The 27,487-nt window shown below is 44.5% G+C and overlaps 3 protein-coding genes and 1 long non-coding RNA gene across 5 annotated transcripts in view; 1 reads left to right on the top strand and 3 right to left on the bottom strand.

Annotated features, from left to right (window-relative positions):
* Positions 1–27,487, bottom strand: part of LOC118218882 (NACHT, LRR and PYD domains-containing protein 3-like) — a gene marked incomplete at its 3' end in the record, with an annotated part of 393,893 nt that overhangs the window by 35,779 nt on the left and 330,627 nt on the right. The window lies entirely within an intron of this gene.
* Positions 1–27,487, bottom strand: part of LOC118218938 — an 84,326-nt gene that overhangs the window by 10,151 nt on the left and 46,688 nt on the right. The window lies entirely within an intron of this gene.
* On the bottom strand, positions 6,479–26,237 carry LOC118218943 (pancreatic secretory granule membrane major glycoprotein GP2-like). 2 transcript variants are annotated; one of them, XM_035401720.1, is made up of 5 exons: positions 25,989–26,237; positions 25,835–25,893; positions 10,384–10,537; positions 7,733–7,841; positions 6,479–6,613 (listed from the first exon to the last, which is right to left on the bottom strand). In XM_035401720.1, exons 1-5 carry the CDS (start codon positions 26,055–26,057, stop codon positions 6,495–6,497), a joined length of 510 nt encoding a protein of 169 aa, XP_035257611.1. In that variant the 5' UTR covers positions 26,058–26,237; the 3' UTR covers positions 6,479–6,494. The 2 variants fall into 2 exon arrangements, with proteins under 2 accessions (XP_035257611.1, XP_035257612.1); XM_035401721.1 differs by lacking the exons at positions 25,835–25,893; positions 25,989–26,237 and adding an exon at positions 11,557–11,736.
* The window catches only part of LOC118218977, a 139,506-nt gene continuing 129,406 nt past the window's right edge, over positions 17,388–27,487 (top strand). The window contains exon 1 of the long non-coding RNA XR_004763621.1: positions 17,388–17,615. This is a non-coding gene — a long non-coding RNA (uncharacterized LOC118218977). The remainder of the gene's footprint in view (positions 17,616–27,487) is intronic.

The following is a 27,487-nucleotide window of genomic DNA, read 5'->3' as shown; positions in this document are numbered from 1 at the left end:
ATGACCTCTTATGGACTTATGGACACAGGAAATGCATGGTAACATGAAATGTGTGGAGTTGTGAAAAATTGAGTTTGAATGTCTTTAGCCGAGGTGCATGTAAACTTTGGCCTCAACTGTAGCCTACAAGTTAAACTGTATATATAGATGTGGTGGGGGGGCGTGGTTTGTGCGTTGGCTGCAGAAAGAGAGTGGGCGGGGCGGCTCTCAGACTCTGCGCCACAGCTGTTAGAATTAGAGGTTGCTAATCAGCACTGTTCTTTAAATGTTTAATTGTTTAACGATGTGCTGATTACCTTGACAGTGAGCCTGGGTGTTTTAAAAGGCGTTCGCCGAGGCTGGTGACGGAGGAAGTACGGCAGTACGGCGATTGTACTGTAAAAACCCCATGTAACTGGGTGAATGAAAAGCCAAACTTGAGGGCGGGAGACCGGCCCTTCGCCTACGCACAACGCCTGACCGACATAGCCCGGCGTTGGCTACAGCCGGAAATCCGGTCCGCGGGGGGGGGGTCGTCTAGCAGGTCGTCCTGGAGCGGTTCGTGGAGGGGCTGGGTTCGGTGCCATCGACCAACCAATTTAGACGGGGCAGTCACGCTGGTGGAGGACCACCTGGCGCTTTACCCTGGCTCCCAGCAGCAAGAGCTGCCGGAACCGGCTCCCCGGAGGAGACCCCCTCTTCGTGCTGGCCCTTCTCCTCTTCCCCGTGCCTCGACCCCTCCCCTCCCCTCCCTCGTCCTAATTTCCCCTCTGCTTATTTTCCCTCTACAGACCCAGGCTCAGTGGCGGGGGGCTCCGCCTCACTGAGGGCTCCTCAGGCGCTCGGACTGGGGTGTTGGCGGTGCGGGCAGCCGGGTCATCTGCACCGCGACTGTCCGATCATGGAAGTGGGGCAGCTGGTCCGGGTGGTTGGACCGCCCACTTCCGCTCCCGATCCAGAGGGAGTGTACTGCATCCCGGTAAGGGTGCAAGGGAGTGAACACCAGGCGCTGTTGGACTCGGGGGGGCTATGCAGTCCATGATACAACAAAGCCTGGTTCGATCCGAGGCATTGGTAAAGGCGTCCTGGGTTTCCGTTCGGTGTGTGCATGGGGATGTGCACGAGTATCCTGTAGTACCCGTGGAAATTCGTTACCAGGGAAAAACGCATATTCTGAAGGCTGCGGTCAGCTCCCGGCTCCTGCACCCCCTAATTTTGGGCACTGATTGGGCGGGGTTTCGAAAGATTTCTGGGAACCTGTTTGGGGTGTGACCACGACTGATAGGGACGTGTGACGTCTGTCCGACACGGCCGAGGAGGGGGGGGGCAGACCCAGGTGAGCCTCAGGTTGAGACTCCCCGGGTCCCGGTGTTCCACCCCATGGAGGATTTCCCACTCGAGCAGTCTCGGGACGACACCTTACGCTTTGCCTATGACCAAGTGATGCGCATTGATGGTCAGCAGGTGCGCCCCGACGCAGTACTCTCTCACCCTTATTTTTCTATCATTAGGGACAGGTTGTATGGAGTGTGTCGTGACGCTCAGACCGGTGAAGAAACGACCCAATTGTTGGTACCAAAAAGCTGCAGGGAAATGGTTTTCCAGGCGGCTTATTACAACCCCATGGCGGTACACTTAGGGTATGATAAGACACTACACCGTATAATGGCTCGGTTTTATTGGCCGGGCATTTGGGCGGACGTACGCTGGTGGTGTGCGTCCTGTCCTGAATGTCAATTAGTGAACGCCCCAGCCACCCCAAGAGCGCCGTTGCGCCCCCTACCCTTAATAGAGGTCCCGTTTGATAGAATCGCTATGGACCTCATCGGCCCATTTGAACGGAGCACCCAGGGATACCGTTTCGTATTGGTCTTAGTGGATTATGCGACCCGGTATCCCGAAGCAGTGCCGTTGCGCAATATTTCAGCTAAACGTGTTGCACAGGCTCTGTTTCAGATTATCTCCCGCATCGGAATCCCGAAAGAGGTTCTAACTGACCGGGGCGCTTCGTTTATGTCACGCACACTAAACGAGCTGTACGGCTTATTGGGCGTCCGGCCTATCAGAACCAGCGTGTACCATCCCCAAACGGACGGGCTCGTTGAGCGGTTTAATAGAACTTTGAAGTCCATGATTCGATAGTTCGTTCACGACGATAGCCGAAATTGGGATGTATGGGTAGTCCCTCTATTATTTGCAGTGCGGGAGGTTCCCCAGGCCTCCACGGGATTTTCTCCCTTTGAGTTATTATTCGGTAGAAAGCCTCGGGGAATATTGGACCTAGTTAAAGAAAGCTGGGAGGACGGTCCAAGCCCCAGTAAAAGTGAGGTACAATACGTTATGGACCTGCGAGCAAAACTCCATACACCCCTAATTTCTCTCTTTACCCTGCAGACCGATGCCTCGGACAGAGGGCTGGGGGCCGTTTTGACCCAGCAGGTGGATGGAGTCGATTGCCCGGTGCTGTACATCAGCCGGAAATTATCACAGCGGGAGGCGAGGTACAGCACAATTGAAAAGGAGTGCGTCGCCATCTGGTGGGAAGTCAGTTGCCCATTCACCCTCACGCTCCCCTCCAGTGGCTCCACCGCATGAAGGATGCCAACGAGCGAATCACCCGTTGGTGTCTGGCTCTGTAGCCCTTTAATTTCAAGGTGGTTCATAGGCCGGGAGCGCAGATGGTGGTGGCGGACTTCCTTTCTGGGGGGGGGGGGGGGTCATCAGCCGGATGGCTCCCCGGCCTAAGTCGGGCGGTGGGGGTATGTGGTAGGGGGGGCGTGGTTTGTGCGTTGGCTGCAGAGAGAGAGTGGGCGGGGCGGCTCTCGGACTCTGCACCACAGCTGAGGTTGCTAATCAGCACCGCTCTTTAAATGTTTAATTGTTTAACGATGTGCTGATTACCTTGACAGTGAGCCTGGGTGTTTTAAAAAGCGTTCGCTGAGGCAGACGGGCTGGCTGGTGACGGAGGAAGTACAGCAGTAGAACTGTTAGTTGGAGTTTGGGTTGTTTACAGCAGTAGCTTAGGTGGTTGAATTTCATGATTGGAGGCGACAAAGACAGTGATAACATTGTCATAAATATTGTTTCCCCCCATTATTACCCCATAACGCGGCAGTTTTTCTTTGGAATCCTGTAGAGTAGTAATCCTTCCTCGACTCAGTGCACACACTAACGCTGCGAACAAATAAGGTTCCGTTTCTTTCATTATTTGTACATGTCCGGCTTGTGGTCCCGACCAGACAATTGAATGAGTAATTGATTGAATAAATTTGCTTGTCTGCGACTCCCTGATCTGACATCGGTTTCAAGGGGGTTTCCCGGAGTTGTCGCTGGGTTCCAGGGGACTCCCCCTGGCTAAGGTCGATGACAGACAACAGGAGCAGAGTTAACACCATCCTACAGCCATCCTGCTTGTCTCTTAGGAGTGATGATTCATATCGGCGTGTAAGCACACACACATTACAGCGTTCCTGCTCTGAACATGGACTCAGGCTGGTTGATCTGAATGTACAGAGTAAACGGGCACATGCTGACTTGTGCATCACATCTCATGTACAAAATCTATGCTCAAATGGTTTTAAGGCCACGTCTGAAGGGTTTATCTATGCTTCCTGTACTTTCGGGGGCACTCGATGCTGTGTGGGCTTCACTCAAACCGGTTGGGTTTTATTCATATTTTAATAATCTGACTTTTTATCCTACGAGCAGGCTCCCCAGAAACCTGATGCTAAAGGCATTGTTCAGTTCTGTTGTGCAGAGTGACCGCACATGACCATTGTAACACCCACAATTATAATAAACCTGTAGAGCTGATTTGCATATACACAATTTCTAGATGATCTTATTCAGATTCCTTCTCACATATAGCAAGTCATCTAGCAGAATTGCAGAGTGAGACACGCTGATCATGGAGGAAAATCATGAAACTCCACAACAGAGCCCATAACAATGCCTCTACATGCACAAGATGTCCTCCAGTGTGGAGAGTATGTATAATGTTCTTTAAATGTTTTCAGAAATCGCATGGCACTTTCTAAAATGGCCTTAACTTGATGCACTTAGAACTAGTTTTTCCTATACATATAAAGGTTATAGATAAATACTTCTGTGACCTTTGTGACAGAAATTACTTGCACATGGAAAATACAGTGGATTTCATATAAGCTGTCTCTACTGAACTTGACTTGACTTGACTTTATTGTCCCTGTAGAGAAATGTGGATTGCAGCACTGTGTTATGTTAAAGGGCATCATAGACGCAGACAATGGAAAGTTAGAAACATTGCAAATGTCACAGTAGTAGTAGCACAGGAGTATACAATATGCAGGGATGCTACACAGGCAGCCCAGTGTGACACAGACAGCTGGAGCAGCCAGATCAGATGGTATTAGGCGTGGCTGGTGCCTGATGGCTCTCTGGTGTCTGAGTGAGTTCCAGTTTTATTTTTGAAAGTAGAAATATATAACTTGACATAACTGTGAGACAATATTTTACAGTAAGATAAGATTGCTATTAAGCTACTTGAACCAATTCATATGCAGATGAAGACATTTGATTGCAAAAGCAACTGTCAACTAAGAAACATTAGCCGTAATCTGAATGCTGACTTCAGTGACTATTGAGCATGTGGCTCCATCTAGTGGTGGTTTCTTTAATAGGTTTTATAAAAGGTTGGGTTTTGAATGCCTTCACATTATGGTAGGCCTACCATCAAATGTATATCACGTTAAATGTCATTAAAAATGACAAAATTATGATTATTATTATTACTATTATTATTAGTAGTTGTAGTAATAATAATAACTTCAGAAAAAAGCTGAATTGAGTGTACATTTTCAAGAAAAAATGAGCTCAATTAGATTACACGTAACTCAAATAGGTGCCACCGATAGACCGTATAACAAGAGCAGGTTAAAACATAGCGGACCGAAGCGGCTGACATCATAGACATGCGCAGTGTAACTTTATCACTCACTCAGTCACAGACATTCGTGTTTGTAGGGCTGGCCCCGCTGTTGCCGTCCGGCCAAAAATAGGTCAGTTCTAAAGGCACCCAGAGAAAGCCGTGAGTCTCTGTAATTGTTGGTAGTGAGATCCAATCAAATCCCCGTTCACTACCAAGAATCTACCAATGAATTGAAGGGGATAGCCAATCAGAGTGCGTATGTCTACCAAGACCAATCGCTTGCTCGAGTCTCTCGGGCTGAGAGACGCGCAAATATTGAATGAGGTAAATCGCCGTTTTATTTTCCTGCGTCGGTAGGTAAAAATAACCGCAAATTTAACTGAATCATAACTGGGAAAAAGTTACGACAAGCTATGGATAAGTATGGTAACGTTACCAAATGTAAAGAAATATTAATTTTTACAGTGTTATTACCTTAAGTCAGCTTCAAACAAGGCAGCCAACTAACGTTCACCGGTTTAAATTACGGTAGACGACCTAATCTGAGGAACTGTTCTTAATTTATATCAGGCGCAACAAGTTAAATATATTTTTAACCTTTAAGTGTTTTTTCTCTAGGTATGCCTAGAGAAAGGTATGCCATCCCGCCAAGTTACACCTTGGTGGGGCGGTATGCCCCATACCTATACACCACTGAGAGTTTGGCACTTTTCAGGGTTCCCCACAAATATAACCACAACAGCCATAGACACTCAGCCCTTAAAAACATTAATTTCTGTACATTCTGACCCCATTTCAACAGACAGAATTCATAAACAACTTCACACGTCCACACAATAAAGCCCCAAACTAAGGGGATTTTGCGTTCTCCTTCCTGCCGCCTAGCCTACAAACAAAGTGTCTCCCCATTGGACATTTTACCAACACCAGCCAATCCTTCACCTACACAATCCATCAAAATCTCACATACACATGCAAAATAGGAAATGTTTTAGAGTAAAAAGATATGTCTATCGCAACAGCTAGTTACTTTGTGGCTGAGTGGTCAATGCCATGGTCTATGGATTGCAGGGTCCCTGGTTCAAGCCCCACTAGAAGCAAGTTTCTGCAATGTGCTTTTTTTGCTCACTAATATTTGTCTATTACTTATCAACAATTGCTTTTGCACCACATCTACCCAGCTTTCACCGAACGTACACACTGCATTATGATGTACCATCTGCACGTTCACTTAACCGGCTACAATATCTTCTGTAAAACCACGGACAAGTTTGACAAAAAAATTTCACGCATTGAACAGCTATGTCATGGTGGCGCACTGCCAAAGTTACAGAGTATAAAGGCTGGAACACAACCAGAGAATCAGTTAGAGGGGAGGACACCAAAATCAGATGCCCTCCTTATCTCTAGATTGCAGTGTTTGAAACAGTGCCTGTTTGTACACAGTTACACAGAGAGAATAAGGACACAGTGCTGTCTGTACACAGTTACACAGAGAGAATAAGACCACAGTGCTGTTTGTACACAGTTACACAGGGAGAATAAGGACACAGTGCTGTTTGTACAGTAGCACAGAGAGGACGGACTAAACAGTGCAGGTATACACATTTTATTGATGTCTGGGGTTGCGCTGTGTTATAGCTTGTGCTGCACGCACACCCAGTGCTGTCAGAAAAAAGAGGCCAATCAATCCTCCGGCCACTGATAGCATGATCTGGGCTCCAGGCCCTGCACGGAGTGAGAAAAGCAACCAATCACACAACACATTCTAATCCATTCTACTACAATCACACAGCACATTCTAATCCATTCTACTACAATCACACAACACATTCTAATTCAGTCAAGCATAGTCTAAACAACAGTCAGTCACAACACAGAATCTACCACCTCACACACTCATACACTGATGCACACACACACGTACACTCATGCACTCTCACACACACTCATTCACTCTCACACATACACATACATTCTCACAAACACACACAAACACTCACACACGCGCGCACACACACACACTCACACACTCTCACACACATACATTCTCACAAACACACACACACACACTCTCTCTCTCACACACACACACAGCAGTATACTCCATTTGATTCAGAATGCCGCTGCCCGACTCATCTACAACCTCCCCAAATTCTCCCACGTCACTCCTCTGCTGCGATCACTTCACTGGCTACCGGTCGCTGCCAGGATCCGATTCAAAGCCCTGACCCTTGCCTACACTGCCGCCAACAGGACAGCCCCCATCTACTTGCAGGACATGACTCAATTCTATGTGCCTGCTCGACCACTCCGCTCTGCGGCAGCAGGGCGTCTTGCAACCCCTCCCACCCGCCCAAAGGGATCACAGAGCTTCTCCACCCTAGCTCCCCAGTGGTGGAACGAACTCCCCGTCCCTCTCCGAACCTCCCCCTCACTATCCATCTTCCGCCGTGGCCTGAAGACTCATCTCTTCAGACTATACCTAGAATAACCACCACCACGCTGTGTATATATATATTTAAAAAAAAAAAAAAAAAAACCCCTTTTTCCTGTCACTTGTTACATGTTGCCCCATCCCTGCACTTCTTGGTAAATTGTATTTGTCCTAATACTCTAGCTTATTCTTCTGCCTAGTTTTGCTTTGCAGATGTTAGACCAGGATAGTGTTCTTTGTTCTCGGCTAGAAATAGCTTTACAAAATAAGTAATTGTACCTTACTGAACCCGTGTTCAGCAGTTGTCTACGATCATGAAAATGCACTTTTTGTACGTCGCTTTGGATAAAAGCGTCTGCTAAATGAATGTAATGTAATGTAATGTAATTTGTCAATAGCATTCCACTCACAGTTTGTCAGTTTCCTCTTTGCTGCAGAGATGGGTCCTGCTGAAAGAATAGCTGTGAGTTTGTCCGGTAGATCTCTTCTCACCTTCTGGTTTTGCCTGGGAGAGCAGTTCTGTACAGATACATACAGGTGGAATGTTTAACCAGCATGCGAACAAATGTGTAGGATGATTGCTGAAATATTCTCCACATTCTCTAACATTCAAGATCTGTAAACCTGTGCTAACGGAAGATTTAATATTTAAATTATGCAGCACGCAGAAAGTAGAAGTGGAGGAACTAGTGTGAGGTGGGTTTGTTCCCATTCTTCAGAAAAGAGCCTATGAGAACTCAGAGAAAACTAGATAAAGTGAAAGGACTGAATTGCGTGCATCAGAAAAACAATGAGCAATATAAATATCTAGATAATAAAAATAAATATTGAACTGGGAAGAATGACTGAAAAATACCTGTTATTTGGTCACCACATGTTGAACACTCAACACGGTTGGCTCATGCAATGATGTTTTTAGTGTGAACATGCATTATATGGTCTTTTTAAATTGAGGTCTATCCATTCATGTATTGACTGTTTATCAATGATAGTAACATTACATGACATTATATTTATTTGGCAGATGCTTTTATCCAAAGCAACGTTCAATAAGTGCATACCCAAGGTTTTATTAATATTGTGTAATGTAAACACATGCATGGTCAGTAAAGGGGTGTGTCCTGACAGATTGGGGCTCAGATGAGGCCTGTCACATCCCTGGCAGTGAACACAGGAAGCTCTCAGGCCAGGCTGCTGGCTGACCTGTCTCAAACACACCCATCGTTATCAGCCCTCTTACTCAAAGCCCAGCCTGAGGATGAGGCGGCTGGGTCCCTCTTACTCAAAGCCCAGCCTGAGGAGGAGGCGGCTGGGTCCCTCTTACTCAAAGCCCAGCCTGAGGATGAGGCGGCTGGGTCCCTCTTACTCAAAGCCCAGCCTGAGGATGAGGCGGCTGGGTCCCTCTTACTCAAAACCCAGCCTGAGGATGAGGCGGCTGGGTCCCTCTTACTCAAAGCCCAGCCTGAGGATGAGGCGGCTGGGTCCATCTTACTCAAAGCCCAGCCTGAGGAGGAGGAGGCTGGGTCCCTCTTACTCAAAGCCCAGCATGGCTTCCATGGTGCAGTTTGTGGCAGCAGGGAGTTACCATTGTGTACACTCCTGGGGGAAAAAAATGGCCAAGCCCAAAATGGCAACTTATTAAGCTTTTAATGGTCGTAACAACAAAACATTGTTCAGAAAATTAGCAAGAATTAAACAAATGCACATCTGAGACCTCTTGTGCCACCATTTGCTTGTTTACCTTTGCTGCAGTGAACTGTTTGAGGAAAAGCTAGAAACAGGGAAATTCACTTATATAGTCTTCTTGTGCGCAAAAGTAAAATCATGATAATGATTCAAATGTCTGATGTAAAATTCAAACTAACATGTCTGCGTGTACAAAAGTTTCCAAAAATATCTTCTGGGATGTTTTTTTTCCTCTTAAAAGATTAGTCATTATTTGGTTATTTGCCACACCTGATGCAGCCCATCAAGGGTCTGATAACAAGCTCAGAAATGGAACCAGGATTGATAATGCAGGGAGAGATCTACAGTATGCAGTGTTGTGAGTCCCACAGTAAAGGGGCGAGAACATCTGCTCCAAAAAAAGCAAAATATCATGCAGGGGTTGCTGTCAGAACCCGCATAGCTGGTCTTCGTCAGGGCAACTGTAGCTATTCTGAAATTTACAAGGCCCTAAAGGCAGAGGAAATCCCTATTTCTCTATCAGCTATTAAGAGAATAGGTCAACACTTTGAAACAACAGGTAATGTTGCCAGAAAGAAAGGATCTGGAAGGCCCAAAGCCTCATCATGCAGGGATGACCACCTGCTGAAATTTATAGTTCTCAAAGACAGGAAGAAAAGCCTACAAATACTGTCATCAGAATTCAAGACCTCAGAAAACAAGACTCTTTCGAGAAGAACAATAACCAGAAGGTTATCTAATACAGGTTGTGTGTCTAGAAGAAGTGTTAAAAAGCCATTGCTGTCTCAGAAAAACATCAAAGACAGAATGAAGTTTTTGGCAGAATATGGAAAGTTTGATTTAGAATGGTTCAGCAGAGTTGTGTGGAGTGATGAATCATGTTTTGAGTTGCATGGTGATGCTCCAGAGAGGTGTCTTTGAAGATCTGGTGAGAAATACAATAGTGAATGCATCTCTACCACAGTTAAGCATGGAGGAAGAGTGTGTACAGTTTGCAGTGGTGGGGAGTTACCATTGTGTACAGATTGCAGTGGTGGGGAGTTACCATTGTGTATAGATTGCAGTGGTGTGGAGTTACCATTGTGTACAGTTTGCAGTGGTGGGGAGTTACCATTGTGCACAGATTGCAGTGGTGTGGAGTTACCATTGTGTACAGTTTGCAGTGGTGGGGAGTTACCATTGTGCACAGATTGCAGTGGTGGAGAGTTACCATTGTGTACAGATTGCAGTGGTGGGGAGTTACCATTGTGTACAGATTGCAGTGGTGGGGAGTTACCATTGTGTACAGATTGCAGTGGTGGGGAGTTACCATTGTGTACAGATTGCAGTGGTGGGGAGTTACCATTGTGTACAGATTGCAGTGGTGGGGAGTTACCGTTGTGCAGTTCTCATCTTGGCTGCATATTCTGCTCAGGCAGTGAAGGTAGATGTGGGAGTGGTCAGACATGGTGAACATCTGAATGGAGAATCTCTTCCTTTGAGGGGAACTGCTCTGGAGGTACCAGCGGAAGGTTCTGTCGTTTGGGCAGCTGAAAGGATAATGGGCTGTGTGCCTAATTAAAGCCTTTCACACATATCCAAGCGTCCTGTATTACTGTCATTTACCTCCACCCCTTTTTGAACAAAATCCCCTATCACACTCATTGAAATCTATTAGGAGCACAACACACATACTCTAATGACAATATAGCTTCAAAGAACAATTACCAAACCTTAAATATGGAATACTGTGCGGACCCAAATAGCCTCTAGGTCAAACAGGACAGGATTGCTTAACACTTAGATTTTTTAGTGTTTTTTATGGGGTGACATAGCTCAGTAGGTAAGAGCGTTTGTCTGGCAGTCGGAGGTTGCCGGTTCCATCCCCCACCCTGGGTGTGTCGAAGTGTCCCTGAGCCGGACACCTAACCCCTAATTGCTCCCAACGAGCAAGTTGGATAATAAGCCATCTACCGTCACCCTAATAAGCCAGAAAGAGAAATAATAAAACCAGAAATTGCTACCAAAATATAATATGAAGAATAAAAATGACATTTTAAAAAAAACAAAAGCCATTAAATTACCCAGGTTCATGTTTTTGGTATAAAGAGTGCAATCCCAATGTTATCTGTAATAGGGCTATTCAACTGGCAGCCTGGGCATCAAATGCAACCTACCACTGATGCACTCTTGGGCCTCCAAAATAAAGCCTTTTTATAAGGCATCTACTGTTATCACACCTGTACAATAAAATCTTATTCATACACTGTTTTAAAAGTACATGTTAATGAGACAAATACTACACATGTACATGTCAGCAGAGCTTGAGGCACTGGAAATTAATGAATTATGATAACAATGAGGCAGCATCAAGCTAACAATCGAATCCCAGACAAAACGTAAAGGAGAAGAGAGAGAACTCAACCCCTCACCCCCCCCCCTCAGGAGCAGAGAACTCACCACCCTGAGGAACAGATAAATAATCCCCACCCCCCTAAAGAACACAGAACTCAACCCCACCCCCACACCCCACCCCCCACTCCTCCACCCTCAATGTGAGAGAACTCACCCCCCCTTCAGGAAAAAAGCCTTCTTCTCCTCTTGTGGGTCTGCAGTCTGTGTGGCCCAGCAGGACTCCAGCTGTAGGCTCATGTTGTAGGCCAGGCTGTTCTCACAGTGCAGGGTCACCTGGATGTACAGCTGCTCTGCAGAAGGGAGCTCCACAGGGCCAGTGTATTTGTATGCTTAAGATCAGTCACTGTACAAGGCCATGCTGATCTCTAGGAGGCGGGACGAATTCACCTGCACCGCACTGTGAGAGCTAACCCTGCAGAGGAGCAGAGCAGAACACACAGCAAACACATCATCCGTGTCCACATCCACTAGATTTCCTAGAAAAGCACATTTGCTTTTATAAATAGCAATGTGCTAAAAAATAAACCACAGTACCAGCACATGAAATGTATGACCAACAATGTGTGATGGAATAACAGACAAACAAACAGGCTAGATTATGACACACCAATAAAGAACCGCACATGCCATTAGATTAGCCTTAGTGCTAACAAAGACTAAGGCATTTTCATTGAGCTCAGGCTCTGTTACAGTTGTACATGCATAACTACTGAAAATGCTAGTTTGAGGCTTAATGTCCTTCATGCTACTGCCGTGGATGCTGATTGGATGGCTGAATGAGAGAGGGGTGTGTTTCTCACCAGTCCAGAACAGGCTTCATGCGGGCTGTGCTGGTCTGGAGCAGCGGGTAGGCACAGGTCCACAGCACCTTCAGGTCCCTCCGTGTGATGGATCTCCTGCTGCTGAGCGTCACAGTCAGCGTGTTCCTCAACTCCATATGCGTCCTGTTAATCTAAATGAGCAGAAAGCGTGTTACATACCCAAGGCATTACACACTCATAATACCCAGTGTGATGTGTTACACACACAAGGCATTACACACTCATAATACCCAGTGTGATGTGTTACACACACAAGGCATTACACACTCATAATACTCAGTGTGATGTGTTACACGCTGCTAAGCTGGAAATGTACTCATTGAGGACCTTGGGACAGGCAAAGGTAGTGAGGGGTGCTGAATGGAGAGATGGGACAGGTAGAGGTAGTGAGGGGTGCTGAATGGAGAGATGGGACAGGTAGAGGTAGTGAGGGGTGCTGAATGGAGAGATGGCACAGGTAGAGGTAGTGGGGGTGCTGAATGGAGAGATGGGACAGGTAGAGGTAGTTAGGGATTTTAATCAAGTGCATTTCTGCACTTGTTTGTTTTGGCTTTGTACCGCTACCGCTAGCCTCTAGCTGCGTGGCTGTGCCTGAGGCACTCACGTGAGACCCCCTGATTGTTTGGCTTTCCGCGTGCTCTTTGGGGTGCTTTCTCCTGAGGTGATTAAAAAGGCTTGTCGTGTTGCCATCCGATGTGCGAACATTTTCTTTGAAAACTTTGCAAACAACGGTGTTTCGCACCGTGTCGGTTTTGGAAAACCCAAACCAGTTCCATATCACAGACGTCAAAAAAAAAATTTTAGGGACCAACCCCTCCATGGTGTCAGCCATGCAACTATGATGTCAGACAAAAAAGGGGGAGGAAAATAAATCCAAGGCGCTACCGTTTGTTATTATTGGTTTATTGATGTGTCTGTTAGGGGAGGCGCAACAGGGACTAGTGAATAGTGTGATTTTAGGTTTGGCTGAGAAAACAACGTTGGATGCCGTGTATGAGCGTTGTCAGAGCAACTGATAGAATGTGCAGTTTCAGTGGAGCCCGATACTCCCGATGGCACGGTTGGGGAAGGTGGGACGCAATTGCGGACCGAGGGGATCTAAAAGTTAACCCCGAGGGGTAACCTCAAAACCCCCGAGCGATAGAAAGGGACAGGGGAAATACCAAATAAGAGCTAAATAATCGCTCCCTCCACTCACTGAAACTTCTGTCAGTGGACTCAGAAAACTAAATGAAACGAAACACCGCCGCAGCGTAGCTACCCAGAAAGTCAAACCCCACTAGAAAAACAGAGTGGAGTAACTTACAAAAGAAAAATGACACTCGCAGCCCGGCGGGTAGAAAACAAAAGGAAAACTAAAGAGACGAGGGCAAAATGTCCTCCACAGCGCTGAGATAATCAGCTCAGAGAAGAAACTAAATGGTGATCAAATCTTGCAGATAGGATCAATGCAATAGCTTCTGCAGATTCTTACACCCCTACACACCAAGAACATGACAAACAATGAGTGTGCGCTGAACCCCAGAAACCAGGGGCTAGATATAGGACTCCCACACCTGCCCCTCATCAGGGACAATTAACTCAGAGCCAATGCGTGTGAGGTGCCACCACCTCACACCCGATCTCTCTGGAAAGGCAGATCGTGGAGACATTTTAATCGTTCACAATCTAATATCGTCATACCGTCCACCCCTACTGCTGCTCCACTCAGTCACACACAGAACACATTATGTGAATGCTGGGCGTTGCTATAGCCTCTGGACACCAGACTCACTGTCATGAGGTGAGAAGACCTCGTCTCCCACAGTTTTTACTGAGCCTGGGATACCCTGCATTCCCCTCAATGTGGCAATGACTCCCTCCTCAGGAGAAACCAGTTGAGCCTCCTCAGCATGACTGGATTGTTATATGGTAGCAGTGTTTAGGAGTTCCTCACCATTATATAGAAGATGATGATATACTATATTGAACCCCATGGGGTAATTTTTCCTCTGCGTTTGACCCATCCTTAGTTACCTAGGATCAGTGGGCAGCTGCCTCTCTGTGCTGCGCCTGGGGACCAACTCCAGTTCTGAGGCCTTGGTCAAGGGCACCTGCAGGAGCGCACCTAACATGCATGTCTTTGAGTGTGGGAGGAAACATGGAGCACCCGGAGTAAACCCACGCGAACACGGGGAGAACATGCAAACTCCGCACAGAAAGACCCCAAGCCGAGATTCAAACCCACGACCTTCCTTGCTGTGAGGCGACACTGCTAACCACTTGCTGTGAGGCGACAATGCTAACCACTATGCCACCGTGCCCGCCCTACAACAATGTTGCATCGCATGAGCTGTCTGTCTATCTGTCCATCTGTCTCTCATTTACATTTCAGGCATTTCACAGACACTCTACAACCTTGAACCAACAGCCTTGGAGCAAAATGTTATACTGCACTGCCACCAACACTTACACACACACATCCACAAACACACACACAAATGCATGTATGCATGAATGCACACAAGCATGCATGCACAAACATGTGCACACATGTGCATGCATGAACACGCGCGCGCGCACACACACACACACACACACACACACACACACACACAGTCTCAAGGGTTTTATTTCATTGGGAACAGAACAGCCAATATTCCTCTGTCAGCTACCCATCACACACAAATCCCCCAGCATGTCTCGCACCTACCATCCCAGTAGATGCTGTCGTCTGTGACGGTGATGTGGGCGTGGCCGAGAGAGATAATATGCTGCAGCTGCTCCTCAGGGCGGAGGATCACTACCCCATCCTGGCTGGAAACATCAAAGCTTTCAAAAGTGATCTTGGTTTTTGTTTTCCTCTCGCTGTCTTCAAACGAGATCAGCTGCACCTCCGCTTTTTGGCCAGAACTTACTCAGTAAGTTCTGCAGCTGGTAAAAAGGAAATGGAAACCAAAAAGAAAATTGTAAAGCTGGTCCATCGTGCACAGTTGGCACAGGCTGACTGCAGGTGCCCAGGTGACTAACAGAGACCTGTCCCAAGTGAAGAAGTGAGAGGAGGATAGTCTCGCTCGTACAAACCACAGCAGGGGTGCACAAGGGCCCGTCCATTTCAGGATTTTAGGCAAACTTTAGCCTGATCAAATCTTAATCTGAGATTTGTAAAAACACCAGCAGTGATTATCAAAAGTAATTGTTTTCAATTTTGTTGAAGGTGATAAAAGTTCAACTAAAATAATGCAATAAACATTTTACATTATTTATTTAAACATACATTGCGCCAAATTCCAAAAATATTTGAGACAAGCATTAATGAGTTTGAAATAAACAATTCTTCTGTTCTTCTGTGAGACTGACAATTTGACATCTCTCTCCAATAGGAGTCAACAAGTGTTTGATCAATAGATAATTAAGCCCACCACAGAAGTGCATTCACCCACAAGTGTAGGTTTTCCACCCATTCAACCTACGGATGTGGTGTGGCTATCTGTCACACCACTATTTGTCATTTGCATCTCAAAGCAGAGGAAGTCAGCTGGACCATAATTATCACCTGTCAAATCACTGGATTCAGATGATCATCCTTTTCATAAAGTTGACTGTTTGTAGCCAATTCTTTTAACAGACCTCTCCCCCTCACAGCCAGGTCCCTCCCCCACATAGCCAGGCCTCTACCCCACGCAGCCCGACCCCTCCCCAAAACAGCAAGGCCTCTCCCCCAAACAGTTAGTCCCCTCCTCCACACAGCCAAGCCCCTCCCCCACACAGTCAATCCCCTCTGCAAAACAGCAAGGCCCCTCCCCCACACAGCCACACCCCTCCCCCACACAGCCAGGCCTCTCTCCCACACAGCCAGGCCCCTCCTCCACACAGCCAAGCCCCTCCCCCACACAGTCAATCCCCTCTGCAAAACAGCAAGGCCCCTCCCCCACACAGCCACACCCCTCCCCCACACAGCCAGGCCTCTCTCCCACACAGCCAGGCCCCTTCCCCACACAGCCAGGCCCCTCCCCAATACAGACAGCCCCGCCCCCCAACGCTATTGGCCCACCTGTTTTTGTCTGGGTGGTGCTAACGCTCATGACCGTGCTGTCCCCACACAGGGCCTCCACCCTGCAGCTGTACTGGTGGCAGGGAAGCAGGCCTGTCACCGTGTGCCAGGTGAGGAGCGTGGAGCTCTGGAGCTCCCCCTGGTGGTACACCTTAAAGCTGGAGATGGAGGAGATGTTCTGCACGGACCAGCTCACCGTATAGTTGCGGGAGCCAAAGGAGGACTGGTGTAGGTTTATGATTTCAGAGTTTGCTAGGGGACAAAAAATAAACAAAACTCTTTCATCAGGCAAAGCTTTCAAACAGTAGTATCCAAGACAATATTAGCATTCCCCCATTAGATGTGTTGGAAGTGATGAAGTCGATTCACTGTTCAAAATTAGAGGAGAGATTGACACACAAACTCTTAATCCAGCACATCCCATCATGTGCCAGGTCATGCGCCAGGGACACACTTAACAAAATCACATGATTTCCTTTGGCAGGAGCTTGGTAATCCTGCACTGACAGCAACATCTAGTGAAAAATCCAAGAAACCTACAAGTACAGTAAGTAAGTTGACAGGAAAAGCATACAGGTTTTTTCCACTGGCCTCTACCCTGGGGCTAGATAAAAGTATGCATCAATGTAGGACTGCACCATACATCTAACTGCAGTTTTTAAAGCGTATTAAGACTAACTGCGGGATTGTAGTGTATTGGCATCTTTTTCTTTAATCTGTTCGCTCCGGCATTATTTACTCAGTAAGTGCTGAATGTGCTGTGGTATCTGCAGCTTCCCATGCCAGGTTACCCAGTCTCTGGACCGGACATTTAAGCATTCTATAGGTAGATATATAGTGTATATATTCTATAGGCATATGTGGCAGCCTTGCCGTGTGGAGATAGGCTTGCTTCCTTGCTTAGCAATGTCTGTGAGTAAGTTAAACCCATGCTGATTTGGAATGTGGAAATTAATCATCAAAATGTATTTAAAATATGTTGCAAACCACCACTCCAATGCCGCACAGTTCAGTTATGCTGTGCCATTGTTGTGAATGATGGACTTGTGTGTTTCTTTCTTTTCCACGGGAGCAACACAGAGATTTTACTTTAGTGAACGGGGATCACTGGTATTGTATGATCTTCTTTGGTTTAATTTTGTTTAATAAAACATCAAGATACTGTTGTCATAATTTATCAGTTGTAGCATAGATCATATAAGCTAGCCAGCTACAGGTTTAATAGGAAATTAAAACTGGCCAATAATGTAGCTGCACCACACCCACTGATAGTATATTCAGTATAACCCGCTGTGTTGGCAGGTGTGTTATGCACTTCACACTGTGCACTGCTCGTCTCTGGTCCCGAAAATACCAACAGTCACAAGCCGCACCCGGTACACCATGTCACACCGTTGACTGCGCCCATGCAACACTGATTCCAGAAAATAGCCCTAAATCTTACTCTAGGAATACCTCCTGGATCAATAATTATATACACCCCTTAAAAAGGGATTGTAGAAAGGCTGAGTGTCAAGTTCATTACAGTCTTTTGAAGGATCTTATGCTAAAATTTTAATACTACAGGTAAGATGCGAGACCAAAGTAATTCTCCAATCTGATATCTGAAAATAGCCACAACCCAAGAGTCCTTTTCAATACCATCGATAGCATTGTCAATCCGTAATCAAAATGTAATCTGAAGTCATCTGTTGTGTGAAAAGTTTGCCTTTCTTTGTCAATAAGATTACTAATATCAGAGTTACAAATTCTGTTAATATCAGGGGTCCATTGTTCAGCCTCTTTTGAAGAAACCTAATCTAGATTCCACTGTCCTAAACAATTACAGGCCAATCTCAAAGTTTCCATTTCTTTAGAAGGTATTTGAAAAGGTGTTGTCAAAGCAGTTATTGACTTTTATAATTACTAATAATCTATTTACAACATTCCAAGCTGACTTTCACGCAATGCATAATACCAAAACGGCTCTTCACAAAGTAACTAACAATTTCCATTTAAACGCAGATAACGGTGCTTGCTCAGTACTGGTTTTATAGATCTCAGTGCTGTCTTTGATATGGTTGTTATGGTTTAATTGAACGCCTTACAGACTGGGTGGGCATTGAGAATGCTGCCCTGATGTGGTTTCCTGCTCATCTCACTGGCAGGCAAAGGAGGAGGAGTTAGGCTTAGATGTGCAGACCAAGTAAACATATTGTGGCAAAAAGGTTATTCCCAGTAAGAAATTGCAAAGAAGCTTAAGATTTCCAGGTGCAGTGTTCAGTACATGCGCGGCAGGGTCCAGCTGATGGGCAGCCATTTTACCAGAAGACCAAGAAATAGCAAAATAAACTGTCAAAGTTAATAGTAAAGTAAAACTGCACCACAACTACAGGAAAAGCTCAATGCAACAAGAGAGACACCAGTTTTTTCAGTGAAACAGTGGCTATGATCTGCTGGCCTAAAATGTTGTGTATCTGCAAAAAAGCCCTTGCTGCACCCTATTAACAAGAAAAGACTCCAGTGGGCCAAGCACCATCAATACTGGACCAAGAAAGTTTGGTAAAAGGCATATATATACATATATATATACACACACACACACACACACACACACATACATATACAGTATATACAGCATATTTACTTGGTTCTGCAAATCTAAGCCTAACTTGCTCCTCCTTTGCCATATGTCTTACAACTTTAGTGCCAAATTCACTTACACTACAAGCCAAGTGGTATTAGGCTACCTGTGGTTTAAAAAAAAAACACATCGATAAGATTTCAGTCAATTTAACAATTTTACTCCTCTGCCTCCAAAAAGATTAGATAGACCTCCAATAATTTCTTTAACTGTAATTAAAGCCAAAGGAGGTTATTTTGAGAAAAGTTGTGTTTTAAAAGTTGTTTTAAGTAAAACTGATTGTTGTGTTATTGTAGGTAGAAATTGAAAAATGTCTGTACTTTGGTTCGTTATTCAACAAATGTCCATAAATTAACTGAATTCCGCCCTACCTAGTTTTTTCTAAAAATTATTATTATTATTATTTTTTAAACCCACAGATGGCCTAATACTTTTGGCCTGAACTGTATTGTACACCACACAACCAATACATGGCCAAAAGTATGTGGACACCTGACTTTCAACATCTTATCCAAAATAATTGATGTTAATATGGAGTTGGCCCACCCTTTGTTGCTATAACAACTTCCACTCTTCTGGGAAGGCCCTATTCAAGATACCAGAGCACTGCTGCAGGGATTTGCACTGATTGGGCCATTAGGTCTGGCTCACAGTTGGCTTTCTAATCCCAAAGGTGTTGGATGGACTTGCAGTCAGGTTTATGTGCAGGCCAGTCAAGTTCATCCACACCATTCTCAAAACCATTGGGAAAGCATAGAATCATCCAGAATGTGATTGTATGCTGTAGCATTAAGATTTGCCATCACTGGGCCTAGCCCAAACCATGAAGAACAGTCCCAGAACAAGGGGTGTCCAGATACTTTTGGTCATATGGTGTGGGTGCCAGACACAGGCGCTCTGTAGCTATACCAGAGTTTCCATCGCTGAGGACCATCCTGCTGAGGCGGGACTGGCCCACAGACTGGCCCACAGACTGGCCCGTAGACTGGCACACCACCTGAAGCCCCAGCTGCACCCTGCTACAGGGAGGCAAGCTGCCCACGGTGAACACCGGGCTGCCCAGCGTGTGTCTGAAGCTCCTCTCCTCCAGGACGTGGCCAGAGCCGTCCACGTGGAAGACCGTGAGCAGGAAGGCGGTGAGGCCCGAGGCGGGGTCGCTCGGGGGGCAGTCCCATCCCACGGTCACGCTGTTGCTGTCCCAAGCGGTCACCCTGAAGTTCCTGGGCATGTCAGGATCTGGGCATTCACACAGGGAACTTAACACGGCACTCTGAGCACGCACCAGCACAGCCAAGCTTTACAATGTGATCATTCACACAAACAGGCTAACCCATGAGCCTATGCATGTTCGGCTACAGTAATTGCACAATGCTAATGAACCTGCTGGTGCTCATATGGCAATAGGGCAGTTCACAGAAGTGTGCTACTTATCAGACCTCCAAAAGAAGGGAGTCAGCAAATTAGATAGATACAGTGCTAAGTAGCAAAATACCCTACTGGATCAGCATTATGTGAACCTTAGGTTCTCCATAATACGTGATCAAGTTTTGTATCGTTACAGTAGAAACCTGATAACAAGGGAAACAAGTTGGTGTCTTTGGTGGTGGGGTGCTGACTAAAGATCTTGATACAAATGGGTCAGTGGCCAGCCAGATACCAAGGTTAACCCGGTGTGATAAGCTTACAGAGATAGCACAAGCAGGATCATTGATCTGTACTGTTTGGTCCGGATTGCGTCTTTATTTCATGACTTGGTGTTTTGCTCTGATCTTTTTGTATATATGGGGAAAGGTGCAATGGTTCAGGAAGACTCGTCTAAACTCGTCTCCTGCGCATATGCAAATGTGTATAGCCATTTCACCACTCACATTTTGCACCATTGTATATTGTTAATATTACTGGACACACTGAACAAAAAACTGCATTCATTTTAACCTGCCATTCTTCGTTGACTCTTGCCACTGTACACCTAGCAGTTTAAGGTCCTAACATACACATAGAACTGAGGATACCAGCACCTCGTAGTTACTGGCCTATACACTAGTGTTGTACCTGTTCATACTCAATTGTATTTATGCAGGCTACACAAGCAAGAGACATGTCTGCCTCTACCAAGTTTTAGACAGCGATCAGTATAGAGGCACACTACTGGGGGAAAGCAGTTTCGTCTGGCCATGCATAACTGTTAGCAACAGAGGAAAGTTGAAAACACTATTTTGGAGTCAGATAATCAAGATTACATGAAATTAATCCCATTCCAGCAAGACTACACACGTTCCTTCACCACTCAGATACTTCCACTGTTTGGTTTGCGGACGGGTTTCTTACAGTTGGTGACCTCCACATGCCGTTTGAAGTATCTGAGGGGTTTCTTACATCTACTGGTGCTCACATATACCTACTGGTGCACATATATACCTGCTGGTGCACATCTGAATCTGCTGGTTCACATTTGAATCTAAAGGCTCTCTTACAAATCTACTGGTGCTCATATGAATCTAAAGGTTCTCTTATAAATCTACTGCTGCTCATACGAATCTAAAGGTGCTCATATGAATCTGAAGGTTCTCTTACAGATCTACTGCTGCTCTACTGGTGCTCATATGAATCTAAAGGTTCTCATACGAATCTACTGTGCAAATGTACAGTACTCGGAAGTGGCTATGGATAACAGTGCTGCCCATAATACAGATAATGTAGAAAGCACAAGATACTAATAATTCTCCCTGCTAAATAGCCATTCTTAAGTGAACAAAATGTCACGTGGTGGATAGAAGCATGAAAATTGGTACGAAAAATACATTTTAAAGAGAAGCTGAAAATAGGAACATGCTTGTTACCCATAACAATTTTGTGTGTATTTGAGTGAAATGTACGTATACAAATGGTTATTCAACAAACTTTGTGGTCAGACTGTGAAACTTAACAATAGTCAGGGTTTTGAACACAGTGTAACGTCATACACATTAGTGTCACTTAGGATGTAGGGGAGAGTCGGTATAAACGTAAGGCATAAATATAACACGGTAATTATATTTTTGTTCACTGCTGCTATAGTCGTCATTTGAGGATTGTATACGCGCAATTCAATCCTATACCGAATGATTCATGGAAAAGAAACAGCATTTATCACATGCATTTATTATAAGCACACACCAGATTAGTCTGCATACGCACTCTTACCGGTGAGCGCGGTGAGGCACAGGACTGTGAGGGGTGGGGGGGCAGACACTCGGCGGGGGGGGGGGGGGGGGGGGGGGGGGGGGGGGGGGGGGGGCAGACGCACTCTTACCGGTGAGCGCGGTGAGGCACAGGACCGCGGGGCCGAGCGCCATCTCCACACACGCCACGTAGCTCCGGCAGCCGTCCAGGCCAGCGAATCGGTAGTGCCACCTGCGCGTGGTCTCGTTGCACAGGACCGCCAGGCCGTCCAGGTCCGGCCGGTACAGCGCCACTCTGTGCAGGGGGTCGGGGGGGACACGGGGGCTCCCTCGCCAGGAGACCAATAGCGTGGAGGCACCCCGAGACTCCGCCCTCAGTGGAAAGCGGTGGGTGTGGCCTGGGGATGGCAGGGTGTGCTTGAGAAACTGGCATTGTAACCCAGGAGGTCATTTATGCCAAGCTGCACTGCTGATGGAGCCTTCAAAGACACCAGTTTCCATAGACAAGCTACTGTTAATGAAGAACAGTAAGCCAACATCTAATCTATTAAGCCATAAAAAGATTATGCTAGAATTCTGGAAACCTGAAATGAGGCAATGTTCATTTTTCAGGCGTCATACACAGCTAACAAATTATTCATCAAATATACAAAAGCATTCTGATATTATATTTAATATGTAGAGTGATACAGGGACACTCTGTTGTGTTGCACATAAAGTCACGGATTAAAGCCAAATTTACAGTTACTTCAACTTTACACAGAAAAACTGCCCACACCAACAACTAATAATTATCAATATACCTATAGTAGTAGGTTTCATTAGGTCATATTGAATTATGACCTAATGGAACCTATCACTCCATCTATTACACATCTAAACAGCAACCTGAATCTAAGCTTTTAAGTTAAATGTTGAATTAACGTCAAATTCATTAGTATTTATCATAGCAATATTGGTTTTCTGATACAGTATAACACCTGCTAAACTGCATTCAAACAAAAGATATACACATTCTGATAACTGTTAAACTTGTAAATAAATAAAAAGAAACTCTTCATTTGTATAGTGATCATTTCAATTATTCATATGGAAACAATTTAATTATCAGTATGTATGTAGCTATCCAATTAAACTGCTTTTTACACTGATGAGGACCATTTAACAAAATGATTCTAAGCTTTGAAGTTATGTGCAAAAAGTCCCATGTATTTGGCAAAGAATAATTTAATACCCTGAAATTATATTCTTAGTAAAAATAGAAATATTCTGGTAAATTACATATTCAAAGGAAAAAGAAGTTCTGGGGCCTGATGCATAGAGTTTGCGTGGATTTAATTATTTTGTACAACCATTTGCACATTTTGTACAATTTGCTTAGAAATGAATAAAGTTTTTTTTTTATTTTTATTTTTTTAAATCACACATGCAGATTATATTAATAAATCACAAATATCCCTAAACTTGTAGGCTCGTGAAGGAGCTTTAGGACTCTACCAAGTGAACACCCTCAATTTCCTTATATGGGGGCATCATTTCACCATTTAAATCTCTTGGAAATAGCAGTAAAACTGCTAAATTTTAATTGTAGTAAAACATAGAGGAACATACTGACAGGAAAGTGAATTAAAAAAAGAATGTTTTCAGAATGTTAGATTTAAATGCTGTTGCAATGAAAACAATTTGGAATTTTCAGATCTTTGAAAACGTTATCTGGTCAAGTTCAGTTTCTGTTGTCCATAAGTGTAAAGAGGGAGGCATACCAAGTGCAATGATAAAGTCCTCCTTTTGGTAGAGATAATGAGTGTCGTTTTCACAGGGAAACACTTCATTTGGCTGGAATGCCTTGAGAGCTTCCTGTTGTGAAAGAGAAATTAACGATTCCCAATTAGCCATTCTAATGGAGAATTTAGGGGTCCGATTAACCACATTATCAACTCGCTTTTGTTAGACTACGAAAGGGAAAACAGGCACTTCAGAAAAGTGACGACAGCACTAAACTTTTCAGTTTTACTTTTCAATAGTTTCCATGTTCATTCAAACATCTTGAGATGAGAAATTTGAAATGGCTCCAATTCAAAAGCACAAACCATGAGAGGGTCCACAGTGCTAAACATTCTGGTTTCCCCTGTGTCAAAATAAAGCCCCACATTCACCAGCTGAGATCTGGTGACTGCAAAGGCCATACCATATGATTCACATCATTTTCATACTCATCAAACCGTTCAGTGACCCCTCGAGCTCAGTGAATGGGGACACTGTCATCCTGGAAGAGACCTCTCCCATCAGGATGGAAATGATTCATCATAGGACAAAGGTGATCACTCAAAATAACTTTGTATTAATTTGCAGTGATCGTTCCCTCTTAGGGGACAAGCGGACCCAGACCATACCATGAAATTGCGCCCTACAGCATAACAGAGCCACTGGACACCCTCATTGTAGGGGTCATGCATACAGGCCTGTACTGTTCTCTTGGCATACCCCACACATGCACTCGCCCACTTGTGGAGAATAGAACAAGGCAGCAGCACCCTACCTGGGAATTTAACCAGTAACCTTTGGGTTGCAAGTCCAGTTCCCATCTTTATAGAAGTAGTTGTTCAAATTAATTTGTCTGCAGCATATTTTAAGAGAGCCATCAATCTGCCACAAGACCGAGGCAATGGACCATATTTTGGCAAACATATGTCTAGCAGTTTCTATTATTGACCATGACAACAGTCATGAGCTAGATTGAAAGGTCAGTAACACTCACCCCACTTCTGCTGGGGGGGAGATACGCAGTTCTGTGTGCACTGCTCACATTGATGGAATCTGATGAGAAAAGCTCGGCGGAGGAAGTTTGTAAGCAGGAATTGGTGGACTGCAGTGTCAACCATACATTTGTAAACGGTCAATTAGCTTCGAATTACAATTAATGACCATGTCCGTTTCTGTAATTATATGTTTAACAAAAAATTATGTTCTTGAAACGGAAAGAGATTGGCCAAAAAGTACACGGATCGTACATGGACCTAAAAAGCATCGCCAAAACAGCGATACACTTATAAATCCAATTTACAATTATGGATTTCCGTTTTCTTCGCCAATTCAGCTTCAAAGTCAAAGTCACAAACGTGTGAACAACTGAATTTCACACTTACCGGAAACAACTGAAAAGTTCCACACATGGGAGATTCCGTCATATTCCGCGCGTAATGTATGCACATCCAGTGTCGTTACCATCAACGACACCATTTTGCCTTTACTTCCTATGGGTGTAAGTTCATTGCTGTCCAGCCATATCTTGGTATCTGGTCTGGTAAGGATTGAGAACAATGTCACCGTACAAACAACGAGGTGCATAGGTTTCAAGTAAATGTGCTTTGAGAAGTTATGAACCGAAGGTTCTGATATTCTGAACTTAATACCTCTTCACGGAGGCGCTGACGTTTAGAACCCAACAGACAGAGAAGACAGGACTGCTGCAGCTTCCTGAAAATGGCAAAGTTGGACGTATTCTTGTGACTATACATTCAGGTCTATAGGCCTAACTGAATGGACACACCCATTAATGAATTTTAAAAACAAAAGGTAAACGTTACCTATAGGCTACACATGCATAAGGCCATTCAAGCCACAGCAATTTAAAGCCGAAATGACATTTCCCTTACGCGTTACCAACACCAGCTGATTCACTCCACTACAGCTGTAAATTAAAATATAATTCTAATTGTACCTCCACTGTGATTCACTGAAACTGGTTCATGTAAACGAGTCATACAAAAGTAAATAAATAAACATGTACTCACCCAAAGAAGAAGAAAGCTGCAGTGCTATCAGTAATGAGAGAATAAACGCGGAGGCAAACCTGCAAATGTACAGATGTAGATTGCATTAGTGGAGCGCGTATTACGAGGACGTATTTATTTAATATATAAACCCACAGAAAATGAGCATATGTACATTTTCAGAGAATAGTTGAACTACTGTCCCTCTGTGAGAAAGCGATATGAGCGAAACGGAACAAAACATTCAGCTGTCGAGATCATTTCGCAACACATTAGACCTACTAATACTGATATTGGGCGTATACTCTGCAAACCCTTTGATTCTAAAATCAGACCGAGTAATTAGACAATTAGCTACACCTTTCAATTAAAATATTGACCACCCTTTTCACTCAGTTAAAAAAGTAAGATGAGTGAAACGAAAATTCGTCAGAATCAACATCTGTGTTAGGTTAAAAAAAGCATTAGAACAATCTAACAGGACATTTTCTCTAGTTTTTCACGCAGGCTCTGTTGGTTTTTGTGGACATTAAACGCGGCAATACATTTAGGTTATAACCCTTATTGTTTGCAAGCATCCTATTGTGTTGAAGATAGGCTAACTGGTAGGGCAACACAGAATAAACGTGTCAGATAAATATAAAAGCGAAATAATTACAAATTATATATTGAGTCCTTTCATATGCCGTAAATCTGGCGATGTGTTTAATTGAATCGTAGGGCATGTCGCCATGTAGAATTCTTACAGATCCTTCTAACCCAAATGCGATACTGCGTGGTCAAAAGCTGAATTTTGGTCTTATCTGACCGTAACACTCAGTAGGTACCAAATGCTGTTTGGCAACTCCAGGCTTATGTTTTTATTGCCCTAATTAGAGGCTCATTTCTGGCAATCCTTCCCAAAAGCCTGTTGATATTGAGATCGCGGCTCATGTTAGATTTGAAGACTTTGGTCTGTAATCAATCCACATTCGTCCTTAGCTTCAACAAAAAGGGCACACTTCTTTCAGAAATTCTGTTTGGTGAGTTAATTTTAGTGATCATGGAATTTACCAACCTGAAAAAATTGATTTTGATGGATTAAAAATGATAAGGGTGTACATTTTTTATATGTACTGCCTTCCAGAATTATTTTTACATTTAAAAAGTGTAAAGAGAAGGCTCTATAAATACGCAAGCAATGAGCTCAATGAGCTATGTGTATAACATGTTTAACAAGGGGGGTATTTTCTTCAAAATAATAATAATAATAATTATATATATAATTATTATTATTATTATTTTGAATAAAATACCCCCCTTTTTAAACATGTTATACACATAGCTCATTGCTAGCTTATTTATAGAGCCTTCTTTGTTCACTTTTATCAAGTGTAAAAATAATTCTGGAAGGCAGTATATATAAAAAATGTAGGTTGTGTGTTGAAGTTGCTCTGGACAAGTTTCTGCTAAATGCCTACATTCTAGCAATCCCTCACTGAGCCAGCACAACCAATCTCAGAAACGCACACACACACGCATTCACGCACGCGTACACACAGATGCGCATGCGTGCGCGCACAAAAAAATGGACAGAAATGCGCACAAATAAGTTTCAAGTTTAATTGTCATTTCCATATACATAGTATAAGGGAACGAAATGTCGTTCCTCACGGTCCAAGGTGCTAACACAAA

Source organism: Anguilla anguilla, chromosome 19, assembly GCF_013347855.1.
Source record: "Anguilla anguilla isolate fAngAng1 chromosome 19, fAngAng1.pri, whole genome shotgun sequence".
NCBI lineage: Eukaryota > Metazoa > Chordata > Actinopteri > Anguilliformes > Anguillidae > Anguilla > Anguilla anguilla.
The sequence above is the reverse complement of the archived record's forward strand: the minus strand, read 5'-3'. Positions and strand labels throughout refer to the sequence as shown.

Coding starts and splice junctions, on each gene's coding strand:
- LOC118218943 (XM_035401720.1), bottom strand. CDS start 26,057: ATGTTTTGTTCCGTTTCGCTCATATCGCTTTCTCACAGAGGGACAGTA. Junction 25,894..25,988: donor TTCAACTATTCTCTGAAAAT/GTACATATGCTC, acceptor GTACATTTGCAG/GTTTGCCTCCGCGTTTATTC. Junction 6,614..7,732: donor AAAGAGGAAACTGACAAACT/GTGAGTGGAATG, acceptor CACTCCGTGCAG/GGCCTGGAGCCCAGATCATG.